Source organism: Phacochoerus africanus, chromosome 2 (assembly GCF_016906955.1).
Source record: "Phacochoerus africanus isolate WHEZ1 chromosome 2, ROS_Pafr_v1, whole genome shotgun sequence".
Classification (NCBI taxonomy): domain Eukaryota; kingdom Metazoa; phylum Chordata; class Mammalia; order Artiodactyla; family Suidae; genus Phacochoerus; species Phacochoerus africanus.
The window spans coordinates 35676561-35694062 of record NC_062545.1 but is presented as its reverse complement, the minus strand read 5'-3'; the positions used below and the strand labels follow the sequence as shown (position 1 = coordinate 35694062).

Here is a 17502-nt window from a genome sequence, read left to right as displayed (position 1 = left end):
AGCCTACGCCAGAGCCACAGCAACGCAGGATCCGAGCCACGTCTGCAACCTACACCACAGCTCACGGCAACGCTGGATCGTCAACCCACTGAGCAACCAACTTCATAGTGCCTACGCGGATTCATTAACCACTGCGCCACGACAGGAACTCTGAGTGCTAGTATTTCTAAATCTTGGTGGCATTGGTACAGTCCAAAACTGCCAAAGAGATGGACAGAATAGGGCCTTTTGGGTACATGCAACCTATCCAGGTCACTTTAAGTAGAAGGAAAAAGAGCAATGCTGAAGGTCACCAAAGTAAGTTTATGTCTAGAGAGCAACTCCCACTGGAACTATGCTACTGGTTTCAGACTGTGATTTAATGAAGTTCTAAAGAATGACTGTTTTTTTCCCCACTCAAAATTATTTCCCAAAAAGGGGGGGATTTCTGTTGTAGCTCAGCGGGTAACAAAGCCAAATAGTGTCCACGAGGATTCAGGTTCGATCCCTGGCCTCGCTCTGTGGGTTAAGGATCTGGCGTTGCCATGAGCTGTGGTGTAGGTTGCAAAAGTGGCTCGGATCCCACATTGCTGCGGCTCTGGTGTAGGCTGGCAGCTACAGCTCTGATTTGACCCCTAGTCTGGGAACTTCCATATGCCGCGGGAGTGGCACAAGAAATGGCAAAAAGACAAAAAAAAAAAAGTATAATAGCTAAATGCAGAAATGCTAGTTTGGTTGGAATGGTCGAAGCTAGTCAAATACAGTAGGATAAGGATAATTAATTTCTCAGTGAACTAAGGCCTAACCCACTCTCATGCTTCCAAACACATCTGTTTGGATAGACTGCCATCAGCACAGCAATAAATTGTTCAGGTTCCATGATGGTCACATTTCATTTGTTCACCATAATTTTCATTGATAATTACTGGATATAAAAATTACCTTGTTAGTCTGATGCAACTCAGCAAAGATACTTTTAAATCTATATTATTTTCTAAAACGTGATCAACTTGTGAATGTCCAGCTTTTGAAAGACCATATTAGTCAACTACTGAGAAATAATTGAGAGACTTAGGCAATTTTTACAGTCATTCTTCTCCTTATCAAGAACAGGAGAAATCAAGATATAAAAGAAAGAGGGAAAAGCTAAAATGATTTATAAAAAGAGAAGTCATACTTACTCCCTTACCTGAAATCTTTAACGCTTGGGCTTCTTATTGAATTCGGTAGGGGTAAGATGTGTCTTTTTAAAGAAATAAGCAGTCTTCAGTGTTTTTATAGCATTGGTTACTACAGAAATTATACTTCTTTTACTTCTTGTCTTGAAGGGTGAACAAAACAAACAAACTGAAATACTACAATGAATGGTAAATGATGAAAGATTTACAGTACAAAAAACAGTGTAAAAAGGAAGACGAGTTTAAATATCGTTGTGTAAGAAAGTGATGAAAATAATACAAGAATGAGAATAAGTAAAATGATAGGCTGGAACATCTGGGAAGGTAAATGCAAAGACAAAGAGAAGAATTAATTAATAATAATTTTTAAAACTTAAATTTATATCAACTAACCTCAGCATTCATTCAATTTAAGATAAAGAACCCTCCCCAACATATATTTACAAGATCTGAAGGCTACTACTATACACAATACTTTCTCTCACTCTGATTTTGATTTCTTCCCCTGAGGGCAAAATTGAAAAACCACATGCACAAGGTTTTCAAAAATCTTCAGTCAGGAAACTAAAAAACAATTATCTGATATAAAACACAGAGAAAGAGATCTTTAACATTTCAAAATTCAACACGTTTTATCACAAAACTTTATAAGAGCAAAGCAAAGCAGCATGCAAGATAAATAAGCGATAGAGTGGCAATTTTTCTAGTTGTGCCTAATAGTCAGTTAATCCAATGTCATGCTTCTGTGTATAAACTGATTTCTAAATTTAAACCTCTTGCGTGTCTTAAAAGCCATGCAACCTGTTGTACTTCTGTGGGTTCTCAATGGATACAAGATAACCAGGCTTGCCAGAGGGGGAGCACTGCCTGCTGGTTTTATAAGCTCTCTTATGTGGTTAACTCTGACAGAGTGCAGTGGTCTTTGGTCACCATACCTGGCTAGAAGAGATCAGTCCAATTCATCAGGTGTGCCTCTACAAATTAGGATGAAGGAAAAATGCTGGTTTTCCCTGTTCGGGAATAGTTATTACTATTTCTTGGAATTAGTGTTGCCTTAAAGCTAAAGTATAACACTTCCTCCCCAGTCCTGAGATTCTCCGCTACAGAGCTGACAGTGATATCCTTTAGAAATAAAGATCACGTTACTTCAACTTATGATACAGCAGCGGCTGCTATTTGCTTCTCTTGGTAGGGCTCCAGACACAGTATGATCTCTCTTTACCGCTGGTTTCCACATTTTTGCCAATAGCTATGCATCAACCCTGATCATTTACTGATTTACAAATTATTTGAATCTTGGCTCGAAAACCACAGATTAGAGATTGAACATTTCTATTCGGGATCTTCTTGCAGCTCAATCTGTTAGAATCAGTAGAGTTAATACTGCAAATGCTAACCTTCAATAATATCTATCTTAGTCCTTTCCTCTTTACACAAAAACGAAGTGGGGGTTAAATTTCCCTTTGAAACAAAACAGAGGATGAAGAGTTACTACTAAGTAACTGACTTACGAAAACCTCAGGCCTGAAGAAGGACAGTGTGAAAGAACAAGTGCGCTGTGGGGCTTCCAAGCCCAGAGAGGCTCTGAGCTGGGACTTCCCTAAAGCGGGGCGTGGAGGTCGGTGCGTGGAGTCGCCCCACCTGGGACCGCGGCTCCATGGACCAGCCTCGCCATCGCCGTGGCTCGCAATAGGCAGAACTGTACCTGACTCACGGATATGGGCTCCTCGGCGCCCTGGTCGTCCGCGGACTTGGGCACCTCCAGGCGGTCGATGAAGGTCTGCAGCTCCTTGCGAAAGGCCTTCATCTGAGCGTTGATGCGGTAGAGCAGCTCGTGCTCGCGGATGCGGCTGCCATCATCCTCCTCGTCCATCAGTCCGAACAGGTCCCCGTTGGCCACGTAGATGCGTGCCTCGGTGATGATGGTGCTGGTGTCAGCGATGAGCCGGTCGATGGTCTTGCCCAGGCGCTCGGCCTCTGAGCGTATGTCCTTCATCTGCTGCCGGTCTGAGAAGCTCTTGGGCCAGGGCCCCGGCGCTGGGTAGAAGGAGCGAGTGGGCGTGAGGCAGCGGATGTTGCGCACCTCCTCCGAGTCGCTCTCGCCGCCTATGGGCCCTTCGCGCTTGCGGTGTGGTGGCCGGGAGTCATCATCGCTCTCCTTCTTGCCCGCGTCACTTTCGGCGTCACTGTCGCGGGGGCTGCCGCGGATGCCCAGGTGTGAGGCCAGGTCGTAGCGCTGCATGTTGGACATAAGCACACGGTTCTCATACTGCAGCTGCATGACCTTGCCACTGAGCTCGTTGATCTGCAGGCGCGCAGCCTTCAGCTCCTCCTGTAGGGCCTCAGTCTTGGCGTTGTCATGGTGCCGTGAGCTCTCGTGGCTGCCGGACTTGTACTTGTACTTGTTGAGCTCCGCGGTGATGCGCTTGTTCTGCTCCTCCAGGTCTGCCACGTTCCTCCGCAACAACTCCGTCTCGTCTTCCACCAGCTGCAGGTGCTGCCGCAGCTCCGAGAGTGATTCGCTCTGCTCCCTCATGAGAGGGTTGGCCGAGCCATTGAAGTCATCGCCCCTCAGGTCGTCCAGCTCTGCCTTCAAGCCTCTGTTCTCCACCTCCAGTTCGACGATTTTTCTGCCCAGGATGTTGGCTTCTTCCTCCACCAGCCTCAGCCGTAGCTTGAGCTCAGCCTCCCTGGTGCTGGGCGGTCCCCCTGCTTCTCCTTTGGGTAAAGGACTGTCTAGATCCCCGTAAAAGGATCTGTACTTCTGGAGCTCGTGTTCGAATCTGTCTTTTTCTTTATCAATCTTGGCCATTTTCTTTCTCATCAAAGCAGCTTCTTCCTTCACAAACTGCAGCTGGCATTTCAAATCTTCATTGTCCTCCTCGTTTGGGAAAAAGAAAGGGAAAAGATGGGAGATTATTTTTACGTAAATCAGGAAAACAACCAAAAAAGGACACCTGCAAAAATAATTCCTGTTTCTTATAATTAAGATTTAATGAGACACAGAGAGAGGGAGAAACACAGAGAGAGGAGTAGATGCTGTACATTTTCTTCAAATCATTTAACGCTGGCAAATAAAAGATTAGGGCAATATTACATCCTAGAAACAAACAGAGAAAAGAATATAAAAAGAGAAAAATCATGGTCATCACTATTCAGAGATTATGATATGTTCTAACTGCACACAACTGTTTGGCTGTTATTTACAACAATGTTCTTTTTATTTGTTTTGTTTTCCACATGGTTCGAATTCCCCTGATTGTAGTAAACATGAAATCTCTCTTCTGGAAGGAGCACATGGTTAATGTGCACTCACTGCTATTTATTGAGCTCTGACTTTCAGCCAGATTCTGTAAAGTTCTTTCACATATGACATAGTTTAATGTGCAGAGTAAACTTATGAGTAGATATTAAAATATCTGGTTTAAAGATGTTTAATAACTTGTTCAAGGTTATACAGCTAATATATGACAAAGGACAAAGGTGAAATTTGAATTCAGTTCTGACACTAAGGCTTAGTTAGACTTATGATGACTCTGCCATACTCTGTCCTTCATCTTCATTCAAGGGAGAATTGTTTTTAAAGGCCTTTAAAGTAAGGAAAGATGAACACTGGAATGGCCCATCCAAGAAGAAACTAGTAGATGTTCCATCTAGGTCAATTTTAAAATTGGATGTACTCCCATCAGTCTGAAATGGGGGTAGAACTGGTTCTGCTAGGTAGAAGGATGATGGAGTAGACCCTGAAGCTCTTCTCACACCTTCTTAGGACAACCTTCAAACTCGAATCATTAACTAAGTGGAAAACAACAAACAGAAAAATGGCTCTGAAAGCTAAAATAAAAACACATTACTGGAGTTCCCACTGTGGTTCAGGGATAACAAACCCAACTAATATCCATGAGGATGCAGGTTCGATCCCTGGCCATACTCAGTGGATTGGGGATCTGGTATTGCTGTGGCTGTGGTATAGGCTGGCAGCTGCAGCTCCAATTCAGCCCCTATCCTGGGAACTTCCATATGCCATGGGTGCAGCCCTAAAAAGCAAAAAAAAAAAAAAAAAAAGCCATGTCCAAGGACATATTTCCCCAGTCCTCTTTTAAGTATGCACTTTGGGCATATCATGTAATTTCTGTTGTATTTTGTTTCCTCATTTTTGTTATTTTTATTTTTATTTATTTTTTTGTTTTTTTAGGGTCACTCTCACAGCATATGGAAATTCCCAGGGTAGGGGTCAAATTGGAGCTGCAGCTGCCAGCCTATACAACAGCCATAGCAACACCAGATCCTTAACCCACTGAGCAAGGTCAGGGATTGAACCTGAGTCCTCACAGATACCAGTCAGGTTCATTACCGCTGAGCCACAATGGGAATTCCCCTCGCTTTTAAAAATGGGCATAAGAGTTCCGTGGTGGCACAGCAGGTTGAGGATCCAGTGTTGCCACTGCTGTGGCTCGGGTTGCTGCTATGGCACAGGTTCCATCCCTGGCCAGGGAGTTTCCATGTGCTGTGGGTATGGCGATAAAAAAAAGGAAATAAAAATGCCTTTCTTTCCTAGTACTGAGTCAGCTGTGTTTAAAATTAATTCTTTATTTTTAAAATATTTTTCTAATTTTACTTTATTTTAATTTATTTTTTTATGGCTGCATCCACAGCATACGGAAATTCCCCAGCCAGGGACTGAATTTGAGCCACAGCTGCTTCCTACACTACAACTGCAGCAACACCAGATCCTTAACCCACTGTGACAGGCCAGATGTTGAAGCAGTACTTCAGCAGCGACCTCAGCTGTTGCAGTTGGAATCTTAACCCATTGCACCACAGTGGGAACCCCTTGGGGTGAATTCTGATAAAGAAGTAGCAGCCACTGATGGTAAAGGTGAGGACGATAATGAGCTTCTGCCAGAGATGCTCAATAAATATGGCCCAGAGCCTTTGAGATGGAAGAGATGGAGAGCAGGGCATGGGGCTCCTCTCCTCCCATCCACTAATGAGGATTAGCGTGAAATGTTTGAGAGCTGCAGAGTGTGTAGAGCCTGGATATCACATTCCTTTTATCATTATATCCTCACAGCAGCCCCACAAGGAAGGTAATATACTATGTCTAATTTGCAGCTCAGGCAGCTGAGCTTCAGAGAGGTTTACTGACATGGTGGGAGCATAAGCAGGTAAGTGACAGAGCACATCTGTATTCAAACTGATTTTTCCATTGCATGTGTTGCCTCTGGACATTGAAGTAAAATAACAAAATCAGATGTGGTGGCTTGTATGCTTTCCTCTAGAAGGGATTTAGAAGAAAGGAGAGAATCACAGAGAGATGAGAGAACCACAGGAGCATGGGTAAGAGAGAAGGATAAGAATATATATTACATTGAAGAGACCAGACTTGTGGTTGCCAAGGGGGAGGAGCAGTGGGAGAGAGATGGAGTGGGAGTTTGAGGTTAGCAGATGAAAACTGTTACATATAAAATGGATAAACAAGGTTCTATTGTACAGCAAAGGGAACTATATTCAATATCCTGGGATAAGCCGTAATGGGAAAGAATATTTAAAAAAATGTGAATCACTTTTCTATACAGTAGAAATTAACACTACATGGTATATCTACAATACTTCAATTAAAAAAAGAGAATCTATGGGAGTTCCCAGGTGGCACAGTGGTTTAAGGAGCTGGTGGTGTTCCTACAGTGGCTCAGCTTACTGCTGTAGCATGGCCTGGGAACTTCCCTGGCCATGGGTATGGCCAAAACAAACAAACACAAAAAAAATGAGAGAAAAAAAAAAAATCTATGTCACAGAAACATTTGATGTGTGAATCTAGTTCACAAGGGGAGAGAGAAGCAAGTGACTCTGTGTTGGGGCCCCCAGCTAAGTCAGTGAGGATGTTTAATATCACATCAGCAGAAGAGTCAAAGATAACCCTGATGTTTTGAGCTTAGATGTCTGGACGGATTGTGTTGCCAATAGCAAGCAGAGTGACTGAACAATGAGGATCAGGTTTTATGGGAAGAATATGGGTTTAACTATATTAAATGATGCCTCTTAGGTATGTCAGTGGGGACATACTCAGTGGAAACACCTGTCAACAGGTATGTGGAATCTCAGGTCCAAGATTACGGCTCTGGCCCAGAGAGGAGAACACGCGAATGAGATGCCGGGAGGTGACACCTAAAGCTACTGTGATGGCTTCAGAGGCAATCAAGCAGGAGAAGAAATGAAAGGGAGATAGACTCTTATCTGGTTAAAATTTGAGCAGGGAGCAGGAGAGTCAAAGGTCATGGAAGCCAAGAATTAGAAATAACATTTGACTAGAAAAGGGACCAACAATATGCATATCGAAGATGCTTTTCCACAGGCTAGGCTCTGTTGGGGAGTAAGAGTAGGTGAGATTGGGCTGCATGTACTGTTGATGTCCTTGCTTACAAGGCAAGGCCTTTATTTGCTAGTAAAAAAAAAAATAAGTTGGCATAATACTGCACTTTGAATCTAATCAAAACAGCAGTGGATGTGATATAAGTCCCAGAGTGGAAGAGAATAACACTTCACTGGAGTATGTAAAGCAAATACAGCAGAGGAGGATATCTGACTGGTGTCTGCGTAAGTTCTCCTGCCCAAGGAAATGAAAACCTAACAAGTATTTAAAGAGTTGTACATATATTGCATGTAACAAAGTCATCATTAGAGAAGGAGAATAATGGGCATGATAATTATTTTATTTATCAAAAGAGAAATCTTTTCAAGACACCAAGTATGATTGTTTCCACAATGCCAATAGTTTAAGAATCCTGTATGCCAATGTGCCTTGCACCCTCATCCTATAACCTAACTATTGTAGGCAGCATTTGTAACTGGGCACAGAAAGCCCATCTATCAATGTGAAATCCTTAAATCAGAAGTTGTATGGGTGATACATAACTGAGCAGAAATGCTTGCTCCTATTTTCCATAGTGAATGCCAGTCAAGAAACATTACAATGCTATGAAATGTGAAGCAGGTTGTCTCTTATTTTTGTGTATGTTAAAGACTCATTCTTAAGAAGATACAAATGATGTAAGAGGAAGGAGAACACAAAAATAAAGGGCCTGAAATTCCTGTCTTTGCGCAGCAGAAACGAATCTGACTAGGAACCATGAGGTTTTGGGCTTGAACGCTGGCCTCCCTCAGTGGGTTAAGGATCTGGCGTTATCATGAGCTGTGGTGTAGGTTGCAGACATGGCTCGGATCTGATGTCGCCATGGCTGTGGTGTAAGCCAGCAGCTGTAGCTCCAATTGGACCCCTCTGATTGGGAACCTCCATATGCTGTGGGTATGGCCCTAAAAAGCCAAAAAAAAAAAAAAAAATTAAGGGCCCAAAAAAGTAAGCTGAGCCTGACTCTAACTTAGTCACCACCAGCAATTGAATTGGACTCTGAGAAATCACATATATTAACTCATTTCATCTGCACAACAACTCTCCATTACGATTCCCATTTTAAGGATGAGGAAAGAGAGGCATAGAAAGGAAAAATAACTTGTCTAAGGCCATGCAGCTGGTATGTAGCAGAGATTTCCATGTAGGCAGCCTGGTCCTGAAGTTACTGTTCTTAACTGCTATGCAATACCATTCTCAGCATAGAAAGTCACTGTGCCACTGGAGGAACTTGCAAGAAACATGTCCAAGTAACTGAAGCAAATGAACAAAACGAAATATAGAGCTGTACACATAACAGCAAGTTGAACCATATGAAATTGCCATTTGTATGAGTCAGAATCAGCAGCACGTTGGTAACGTCCTGTGACTCAGCTAGAAAAAAGGGACACAGGAATGTTCAAAAGCGGGTGTCCTGCTGCAAAGTGCCAGACACTAGACACCAATGACCCAAAGTGGAGTAAGATGGCTCCTGCTAACAATATGCCCTGGCTAAGTGCAGGAGATGAACTTGTAAACACGAATTACAACAGGATGGGATGCTTGCCTTAACATAAATATGTGAATCAATGGACCTCAACTTTGACTGAGCAAGAGAATCATCTGCAGATTTGTGATCTCCCATTCAGGACCATCCTGATCAATCTTCGGGGTGGGTTTTTGAAAAAGGACAGGTAAATACCTCTGATAATAAATGGGTTGGAAATGAGATCAGGGACTTCAAAGGCCACAGCAGCATACTTATAAATTTCCCAGGATGTTTGTGCTCATGAAGTAAAAACTAGTGGATTGCAACATTTCTTGACTGCTATAATGCCTCAGGTCACACTGAGAAACAGATGAAAGCTGCATAGGTCTTGCAGAAAAGTACCCATGTGCACGTGGAGTGGGTGTCCACAGAGCCAGGAACAAACAGTTAAGAATTCCTGGATTAGATAATGTTGTTGAAAATAATTAACTTTAAAGCAGGAAGTATAAGAATAAAACAAACATGAGTTTAAAAAAAAAAAAAAAAAGGAGTTCCCCTTGTGGCACAAAGGGATCAGCAGCCTCTTGGGACCTCTGGGACACAGGCTGGATCCATGGTCTGGCACAGTGGGTTAAGGATCCAGCGTTACCACAGCTGCAACTTAGGTTGAGACTGAAGCTTGGATATGATCCCTGGGCCAGGAACTCCATAGGCAAAAAGGAGATATTTTTGGTGGGAGAGCCTGGGATTCTAGAACCGCTCAGGCCTGTAAATGTTCATGTCAAGCACCCGGGGAAAAATTAGCCAAGGAAAGAGCAAGGAGAAAGAGAAAGAGGAAAATTAACATTTAATATGTTATGCTTCAAAAAAAGAGAGACCAACTTTTTCAAATTTTGAATATTTAAACATTGCTTTCGTTAAAATTATCGAACAAGAAAACATCTCGTAAGAATTTTAAAAAAGACATATGCTATTGTACTATAGTTAAAAATCAGCAATTAGCCAAGTGTTTTTAGTGAGCCATAATGTCATATCCATCCCAAATAGTTCCTCTTCTGTCTTAAAAATCTCCTTTATGACATCCACCAACATCTCTGCTCACCCTAAAAGAAGAGCTAGTCTTTACTGTGGCTGTGTTTCAAAGGCCCTTTTTTTTTTGCTTTTTGCTTTTTAGGGCTGCACCCGTAGCAAATGGAGGTTCCCAAGCTAGGGGTCAAACTGGAGCTACAGCTGCCAGCTTATGCCACAGCCACAGCAACACAGGATCCGAACCACACCTGTGACCTACACCACAGCTCACGGCAATGCCAGATTCTTAACCCACTGAGCAGGGTCAGGGATCAAACCTGCAACCTCATGGTTCCTAATCAGATGTGTTTCCACTGTGCCATGACGGAAACTCCATTTCTTAATAAGGTTCTTAATAAGCCCTTGTTGAGGACATGTTTTATATTTTACTTTTATTCCTTAATTTCCTTTCTTTTGCTTCCCCAGTCACTGGTAGAGAATTACTTCATTCGAGGATTCTGCAAAGCCAGGACGAGTTCCTCTCTCCCCTCCACCATTTTTCCCACCACATTCTTTTCTACACTCTCTCGATACCATAGGAACAGCCATTCTATTGACTTTATTAATTATGAGGGAACAGGATTAGCACCATGGGTGCAGTTCTGAAATATAGCAACACACAGACTGCTAATGACATTTTGCTATGTGATTATAATGCAGAAGCAATAATCACATGAATGTTAGTGCTAACTGTCTAAGCAAAGATCCTGAGTGCTTTATACTGCCTACATCTACAGCTACAAACTGATAAGCATTAAGGTAACTCTGTTTTACATGAGTACATCTGGTTGTTATGTCTACTTACAGATGTAGCTTATTATTACTACACTTAAAGATGTCTGATGTACTAGCTGAAATTTTATTTCCACATACCTCTGTGGGAGTCTGTTGAGCCTTTTTTTCAGATTTTGGCAAATCTTTGCTTCCTCTTCTTTTTAAAGATAGCTGAAACAGAGCATGAATAGATTTAGTTTGGTATACTACAATTTTAATTCAAGTTTATGTTTTTAAGTGTTCTAATCTCCTATGATAAAACCAAGCCAAATGAAAAGGGTTAGTTCAAATAATCACAAGGGAGGAAAACAACCCAAACCAGATAGACTTAGATATATTTTACTTTGGATGGGGATATATATTCACAGTAGAAGAGAAGCTGGCAATTTATCAAGTTGACTTGAGAAATGCAGGAAACATACTGTAAAAATGCAAAAAGATAACTTGAAGGAAATGTAGATTGTTAACTCAATATTTTATACATTTTATTTTTTATTTTTTGGCTTTTGAGGGCTGCACCTGTGGAATACAGAAGTTCCCAGGCCAGGGGTCCAATTGGAGCTACAGCTGCTGGCCTACACACAGCCATAGCAATGTCAGATACAAGCCACATCTTTGACCTACACCACAGCTCACAGCTATGCAGGATCCTTAACCCACTGAGCCAGGGATCAAACCCACATCCTCATGGATACTAGTTGAGTTCATTGCCACTGAGCCACAGTGGGAACTCCAATATTTTATATGTTTTAAATGAAGGCAAATCTTTGTTAGCATTCTACATCATTAAAAAAAAAAAAGGAATAAAGTATTATTTCCAGTTGGATTTAGGTTGTTTTAAGATTATAGAGACAAACTTTCAATGGGGAATTTGAAAATTTTCATTCTTCCCTCACCATACATCCCTGTAAACAAATATGATACACATATTCACATACAAATGTACACACACATGTAATATAGTAAGGAATAGTACAATAGTGAAGTGGAGATGGAATCCTCCAAATAAAAGAGCAGGCTGAGAGGGAATTAGGAATGTGAGCTTTTTCTAAAGAAGCTGGAGGTCTGGATTGTTATGTAAAAATCTCTCATGTTTTATTGGTTGGCCTTAATTGAAATTCAAACAAACAACACTTTGTAGGTCAGAAAATACCCATCGAGTGCCAAATCCTTTCATGGACCAGCAGTATTTGATCTCTGGTGCTCAGTTCTATTTATTTCTTACCACCCATAAAATAAAAAGTTCCTCTGTATGAACATTAATCTGTATGTATGAATATCTACCATGCACCAAATATTGAGCTGGAAACACAAGGAGCAATCAAATAGTGTACCTACCATTAGTAAGCTCATAGTTTAGCAGGGGAGACAGGGATGCCAAAGATTAAAGTACAAGTTGGTAAATGCCATGCTTTAGGTTGTGTAAAGAAGAGACTTTGTTTTAGTGCGGCATCGCCACATGAGAGTAATAGTTGCCACATGGCAGATGCTGAAAGAAATATTTGCTGAACTAATTAATGAGTGAACATGATATGTGAGGTTCTGAGGTCAAAGAGGAGGACAGCAGTATGGACTGACAGTAAAAGCAGGCGAGGTTTCTCAGAAGAGGAGGCTTCATGAATTTGCCAAGAACTCCAAATTAAATTCTTCACTTGTTAATTTCTAACCCACATCCAGTGTTAAATGCAGGCATATGTTCAGCTGCAAGTGCTTTCGTTCAGTATAAAATGGAAACTACAGAGCCAAATGAATAGTCTACATGGCTATTTATTTCTAGTTCAGAGAAAGACATTCCCTGTGTTGCTTGTATAATTTTCTTAGAAACAGAAGTTGTGGGAACTGATTCACCATAACCAAAAACGATTTAGGAACCAAGCAGCAGAAACAGTCTGAAGAAAACCAAGAATATAGTGAGCTGAACTAGGGACTCCTAGAACATTCTATGAGGGGCAACCTACAAAGAAGCACCTAAATTCATTTTATTAAATATTTATGGAATGCTTTTGCTTTGAATTTATCCCATTATATGTTTATGTGGTGCTTACATAATGTACGATAATAAAACCAGCATAATCTCTGCTCATTTGAAGGGTCCTGATTTACTTGGGAAATGGTATGGTTACTCTGCAATTTAATACAGTGGGATGAAAGCAATGAAAATGTAAAAACAATATTAACTGGCAGTGACTGAGTACCCATTCATGTCAAACACTTTACATACATTATCTCAACTAATTCTTTCTTTCTTCTTTTTTTTTTTGTCTTTTTGCTATTTCTTGGGCCGCTCCCATGGCATATGGAGGTTCCCAGGCTAGGGGTTGAATCGGAGCTGTAGCCACCAGCCTACGCCAGAGCCACAGCAACGCGGGATCCGAGCCGCGTCTGCAACCTACACCACAGCTCACGGCAACGCCCGGATCGTTAACCGACTGAGCAAGGGCAGGGACCGAACCCGAAACCTCATGGTTCCTAGTCGGATTCGTTAACCACTGCGCCATGACGGGAACTCCCAATCTCAACTCATTCTTAAAACACCCCTCTTAGCCTCACTTTGCAGATAGTAAAAATGAAGCTTAGATTAAATAAATTATTTAAAGCAATGGTTCTCAAAGTATGATCCCCAAACAACATCATCAGTAACACTTGTTAACTTGCTATAAATGCAAATTCTTGGGACCCAGCACAGAACTACTGAATCAAAAGCTCTGGAGATAGCACCCAGTGAGCTATAATTTAACCAGCTTTCCAGATGATTCCGTTGCAGGATAAAGTTTAAGAAGCACTGGTCTAAAGTCACCGGTTGGTAAGTAACACAATCAGGTCTTGACCCAAGTCTGTCTGTCTTTCGTTTCTCTGTGTGTGTGTGTGTGTGTTTGTGTATGCGCGCATGTGTGTGTGCGTGCGCGCGTCTTTTTAGGGCTGCACCTGAGGCATATGGAAGTTCCCAGGCTACAAGCGGCCTATACAACAGCCACAGCAATGTGGGATCTGAGCCACACATGTGATTTACACCGTAGCTCACGGGCAATGCCAGATCCTTAACCCACTGAATGAGGCCAGGGATCGAACCTGAGTCCTCATGGATACTAGTTGGATTCCTTCACTGAGCCACGATGGGAACTCCAACCCAAGTCTTTCTGATCATTATTATTTCCTAGATCACAAAGAAGAAAGGCTTAATCCCGTCTGGGGCTGGAGATGGCATGGAGAGCTAAAGATGATTTCCAGAAAGAAGTAACATCCTTGTCTTGAATCTGGTAGATGAGGAATAACACAGTTGAAGATAGAGAGGAGGGAGAAGCAAAGAACAAAGTATTCCATGTGGAAAGACCATTTCTGGGAAACAGAGAAATTTGGGATGGCTGTACCAAGTATGAGAAATGCGAGACATGGAATTTACCATCAGGGCTTAAAGGACAATGAATAAAGTTTAGATTTTTATCTAGGCAGGGTCAAATTATTGCCCTAAGGAAGACTGACTGGGTTTAGTTATTAAATTTAATTATTAAAGTTTTTAGATTATAATTGTTAAATTACATTATTAGATTAATTAAATTTAATTATTAATTTATTAAAAGAGGATCCACAGACTGTCATAGAAGAAATACAAAGACAAAAAGATGGCAATTCGGAGTTCCCATTGTGGCTCAGTGGTTAATGAATGTGACTAGGAACCATGAGGTTGCGGGTTCGATCCCTGCCCTTGCTCAGTGGGTTAAGGATCTGGCGTTGCCGTGAGCTGCGGTGTGGGTCGCAGACTCGGCTCGGATCCCGTGTTGCTGCGGCTGTGGTGTAGGCCAGCGGCTACAGCTCCGATTAGACCCCTAGTCTGGGAACCTCCATATGCCATGGGAGCAGACCTAGAAAAGACAAAAAAAAAAAAAAGGCAGCAATCCAGATGACCATGAGGTAAAAGGATGACATGCAAGGAAAATGAGGGAAAGTGTGCTCTAGTTCTGAGAACTTTGGGGGCAGGTCTATGTTTTTCATTTATTCCATAGATATCTGTTGAGTTCCAGCATATATACAGTGCTGTCTGTTTATGCAAATATAACGGAAATATTTTATTCTCCCCCCAAAGAGCTAACTGTTTATGATGGTAAAAAGAAGGCAGATAGCTACGACAGTCAACAGAATTAACTTAAATTATTAATAAAGAACAAAGAGAGAGACAGAGAGCAAAGAAGCAGCTCTGATTGCAGATCTGGGGAAATCAGAGAAAATCAGCCAAGAGGGCTGATCTCTGAAGGATGTGCAACATTTCAACAGAAATAAAACCAAGTCAACAGCAGGAGCAAAGACTTGGAGGGAGAAGTGTGTCTTACGGAGTCACTTGCTTTTGAGAAGAAGTAATGCAGGTACAGACACCATAGACATGAGGTAGAAGAAGGTGCTTCAAGGATTGAGGTCAGTTTGTGGAGCTGAGCAATTGAGACTTTATCCCGTGGGCAGTTAAAATAAGCCCTCTAAGTTAATATGCGAGAAATGCTGAAAGTAGGTCATCCTTTCCTGAGGCATTTTCTATTTTATTCTTATTTAAATATCATTCAAGTGGGGTGTCACACTCAAATAAAGCTCCGAGGAAAGGTTTCCCCTTGAATAAAAATATATCGTCTTTAAAGCACCTCTAGGACTACACGTACCTTTAAGCAGATAAATTTTTAATCATCTTTTCATATTCCAGTAAGGTTTTTATTAACTTTCTGGCTCCAGTGAAACAAAGATGAGAGGTTCATTTGGGTAGAGAAAGCTGGAGAAATACGATAAGTCCAAATATTCTCTCTGCCGTGAAGATAAATCATCACCCCCACCCCGTCATCCTGCCCCACCTTTATGCACTAGATCAAGGAATATCTATAGGAGGACCAGTTTGGGAACTAGAACTAAATCTCACAATTTCTTCTTTATTCTTAAAGTAGGCACTTCAGATGGCTCTCTAGATAAACATGTTGAAAACAAGTCTTGTCCATATCTTAACTCTTTTTTTTTTGTCTTTTTTTGCCATTTCTTGGGCCGCTCCCACGGCATATGGAGGTTCCCAGGCTAGGGGTCGAATTGGAGCTGTAGCTGTCAGCCTATGCCACAGCCACAGCAACGCGGGATCTGAGCCACGTCTGTGACCTACACCACAGCTCACGGCAATGCCGGATCCTTAACCCACTGAGCAAGGCCAGGGATCGAACCCGCAACCTCATGGTTCCTAGTTGGATTCATTAACCACTGCACCATGACGGGAACTCCCATGTCTTAATTCTTTACATTCCTATCCTCAACTAGTTCAAAGAGGCTGCTGATCTTTTTATCCACGTGAAGGCCAGGAATTAGAGAGTTTTGCCAAAAATTCTGCTTGCAGAGCAATTATATAATTTGGATTTGTGTTCTAATTTTTTTTTTTTTTTTTTTTTTTTTGCTTTTCAGGCCTACACCTGAGGCCTATGGAAGTTCCCAGTCTAAGGGGTCCAATTGGAGCTACAGCTGCTGGCCTATGCCATAGCCACAGCAATTCAGGATCCAAGCAGCATCTGTGGGCTACACCACAGCTCACACAGTAACATCAGATCCCCAACCCACTAAGCGAGGCCAGGGATCAAACCTGCATGCTCATGGAAACTAGTCAGATTCATTTCTGCTACGCTGTAATGGGAACTCCCTGTTCTAAAATGTTTTGAGGTCTTTCTTCCTCAACAGAAGCACCTTCTTTTTTTGGGGCTATGCCTGTGGCACGTGCAAGTTTCTGGACCAGGGATTGAACCCAAGCCACAACAGTGATAACACCAAATCCTTAATCTCTAGGCCATCAGGAAACTCTTGATGCACTTCTTTTTCTTTTTAAATTTTTATTTATTTATTTTGCTTTTTAGGGCTGTACCCATGGCATATGGAAATTCCCAGGCTAGGGTACCAATAGGAACTACAGCTGCCGGCCTATGCCACAGCAACAGCAATGCAGGATCTAAGCCAGATCTGCAACCTACACCACAGCTCACAGCAACACCAGATCCTTAACCCACTAGCGAGGCCAGGGATCAAACCCGCAACCTCATGGTTTCTACTCAGATTTGTTTCCACTTCACCAGGAAGGGAACTCCCTGATGCACTTCTTAATATGTGACATCTTTGTGTTCTCACCAATTATACATCAGAGAACCTGTCTAAAATTTTTATGCATATTATATATATATATATATACACACATTTAATATACATATAATTATATAATTATACATATTATATGTATAAAGTTATGTAATTATACATATAATATGTACAAAATCATATAATATACATAAATATTAATATGTATAATATATGTATATTATACATATATTATACATATATATTATAAAATCATATAATTACACATATATGTATAAAAACCTCACATTTATGATAAAATTAAAGAGCTATCCATTTGTACAGCAATTAAATCAAGAAGGAAACCATAACTGTATTAATATAGGATTTATCGAGCACCAAATGTGCCATGTACTTCTCTAAGTACTTAATACGTATCCACTCATTTAATCTTACCACAATCTTAGGAGTTTGCCACCATTAGCTGAAGCACACAAAGGATAAACCACTCAGCTAGTTAGTGTTAGAACCGGGATGTCAGTTTTCCAGCT

General features: G+C 41.5%; 1 protein-coding gene across 1 annotated transcript in view; it reads right to left on the bottom strand.

The window, feature by feature from the left end:
• SOGA3 (SOGA family member 3) overlaps window positions 1-17502 on the bottom strand; it is a 69430-nt gene that overhangs the window by 18055 nt on the left and 33873 nt on the right. The window contains exons 5-7 of the mRNA XM_047759056.1: window positions 10976-11047; window positions 2863-4038; window positions 1169-1473 (exon numbers count right to left, since the gene is read on the bottom strand). Coding sequence (XP_047615012.1) covers window positions 1363-1473; window positions 2863-4038; window positions 10976-11047 — 1359 coding nt within the window. The 3' untranslated portion in view covers window positions 1169-1362. The remainder of the gene's footprint in view (window positions 1-1168; window positions 1474-2862; window positions 4039-10975; window positions 11048-17502) is intronic.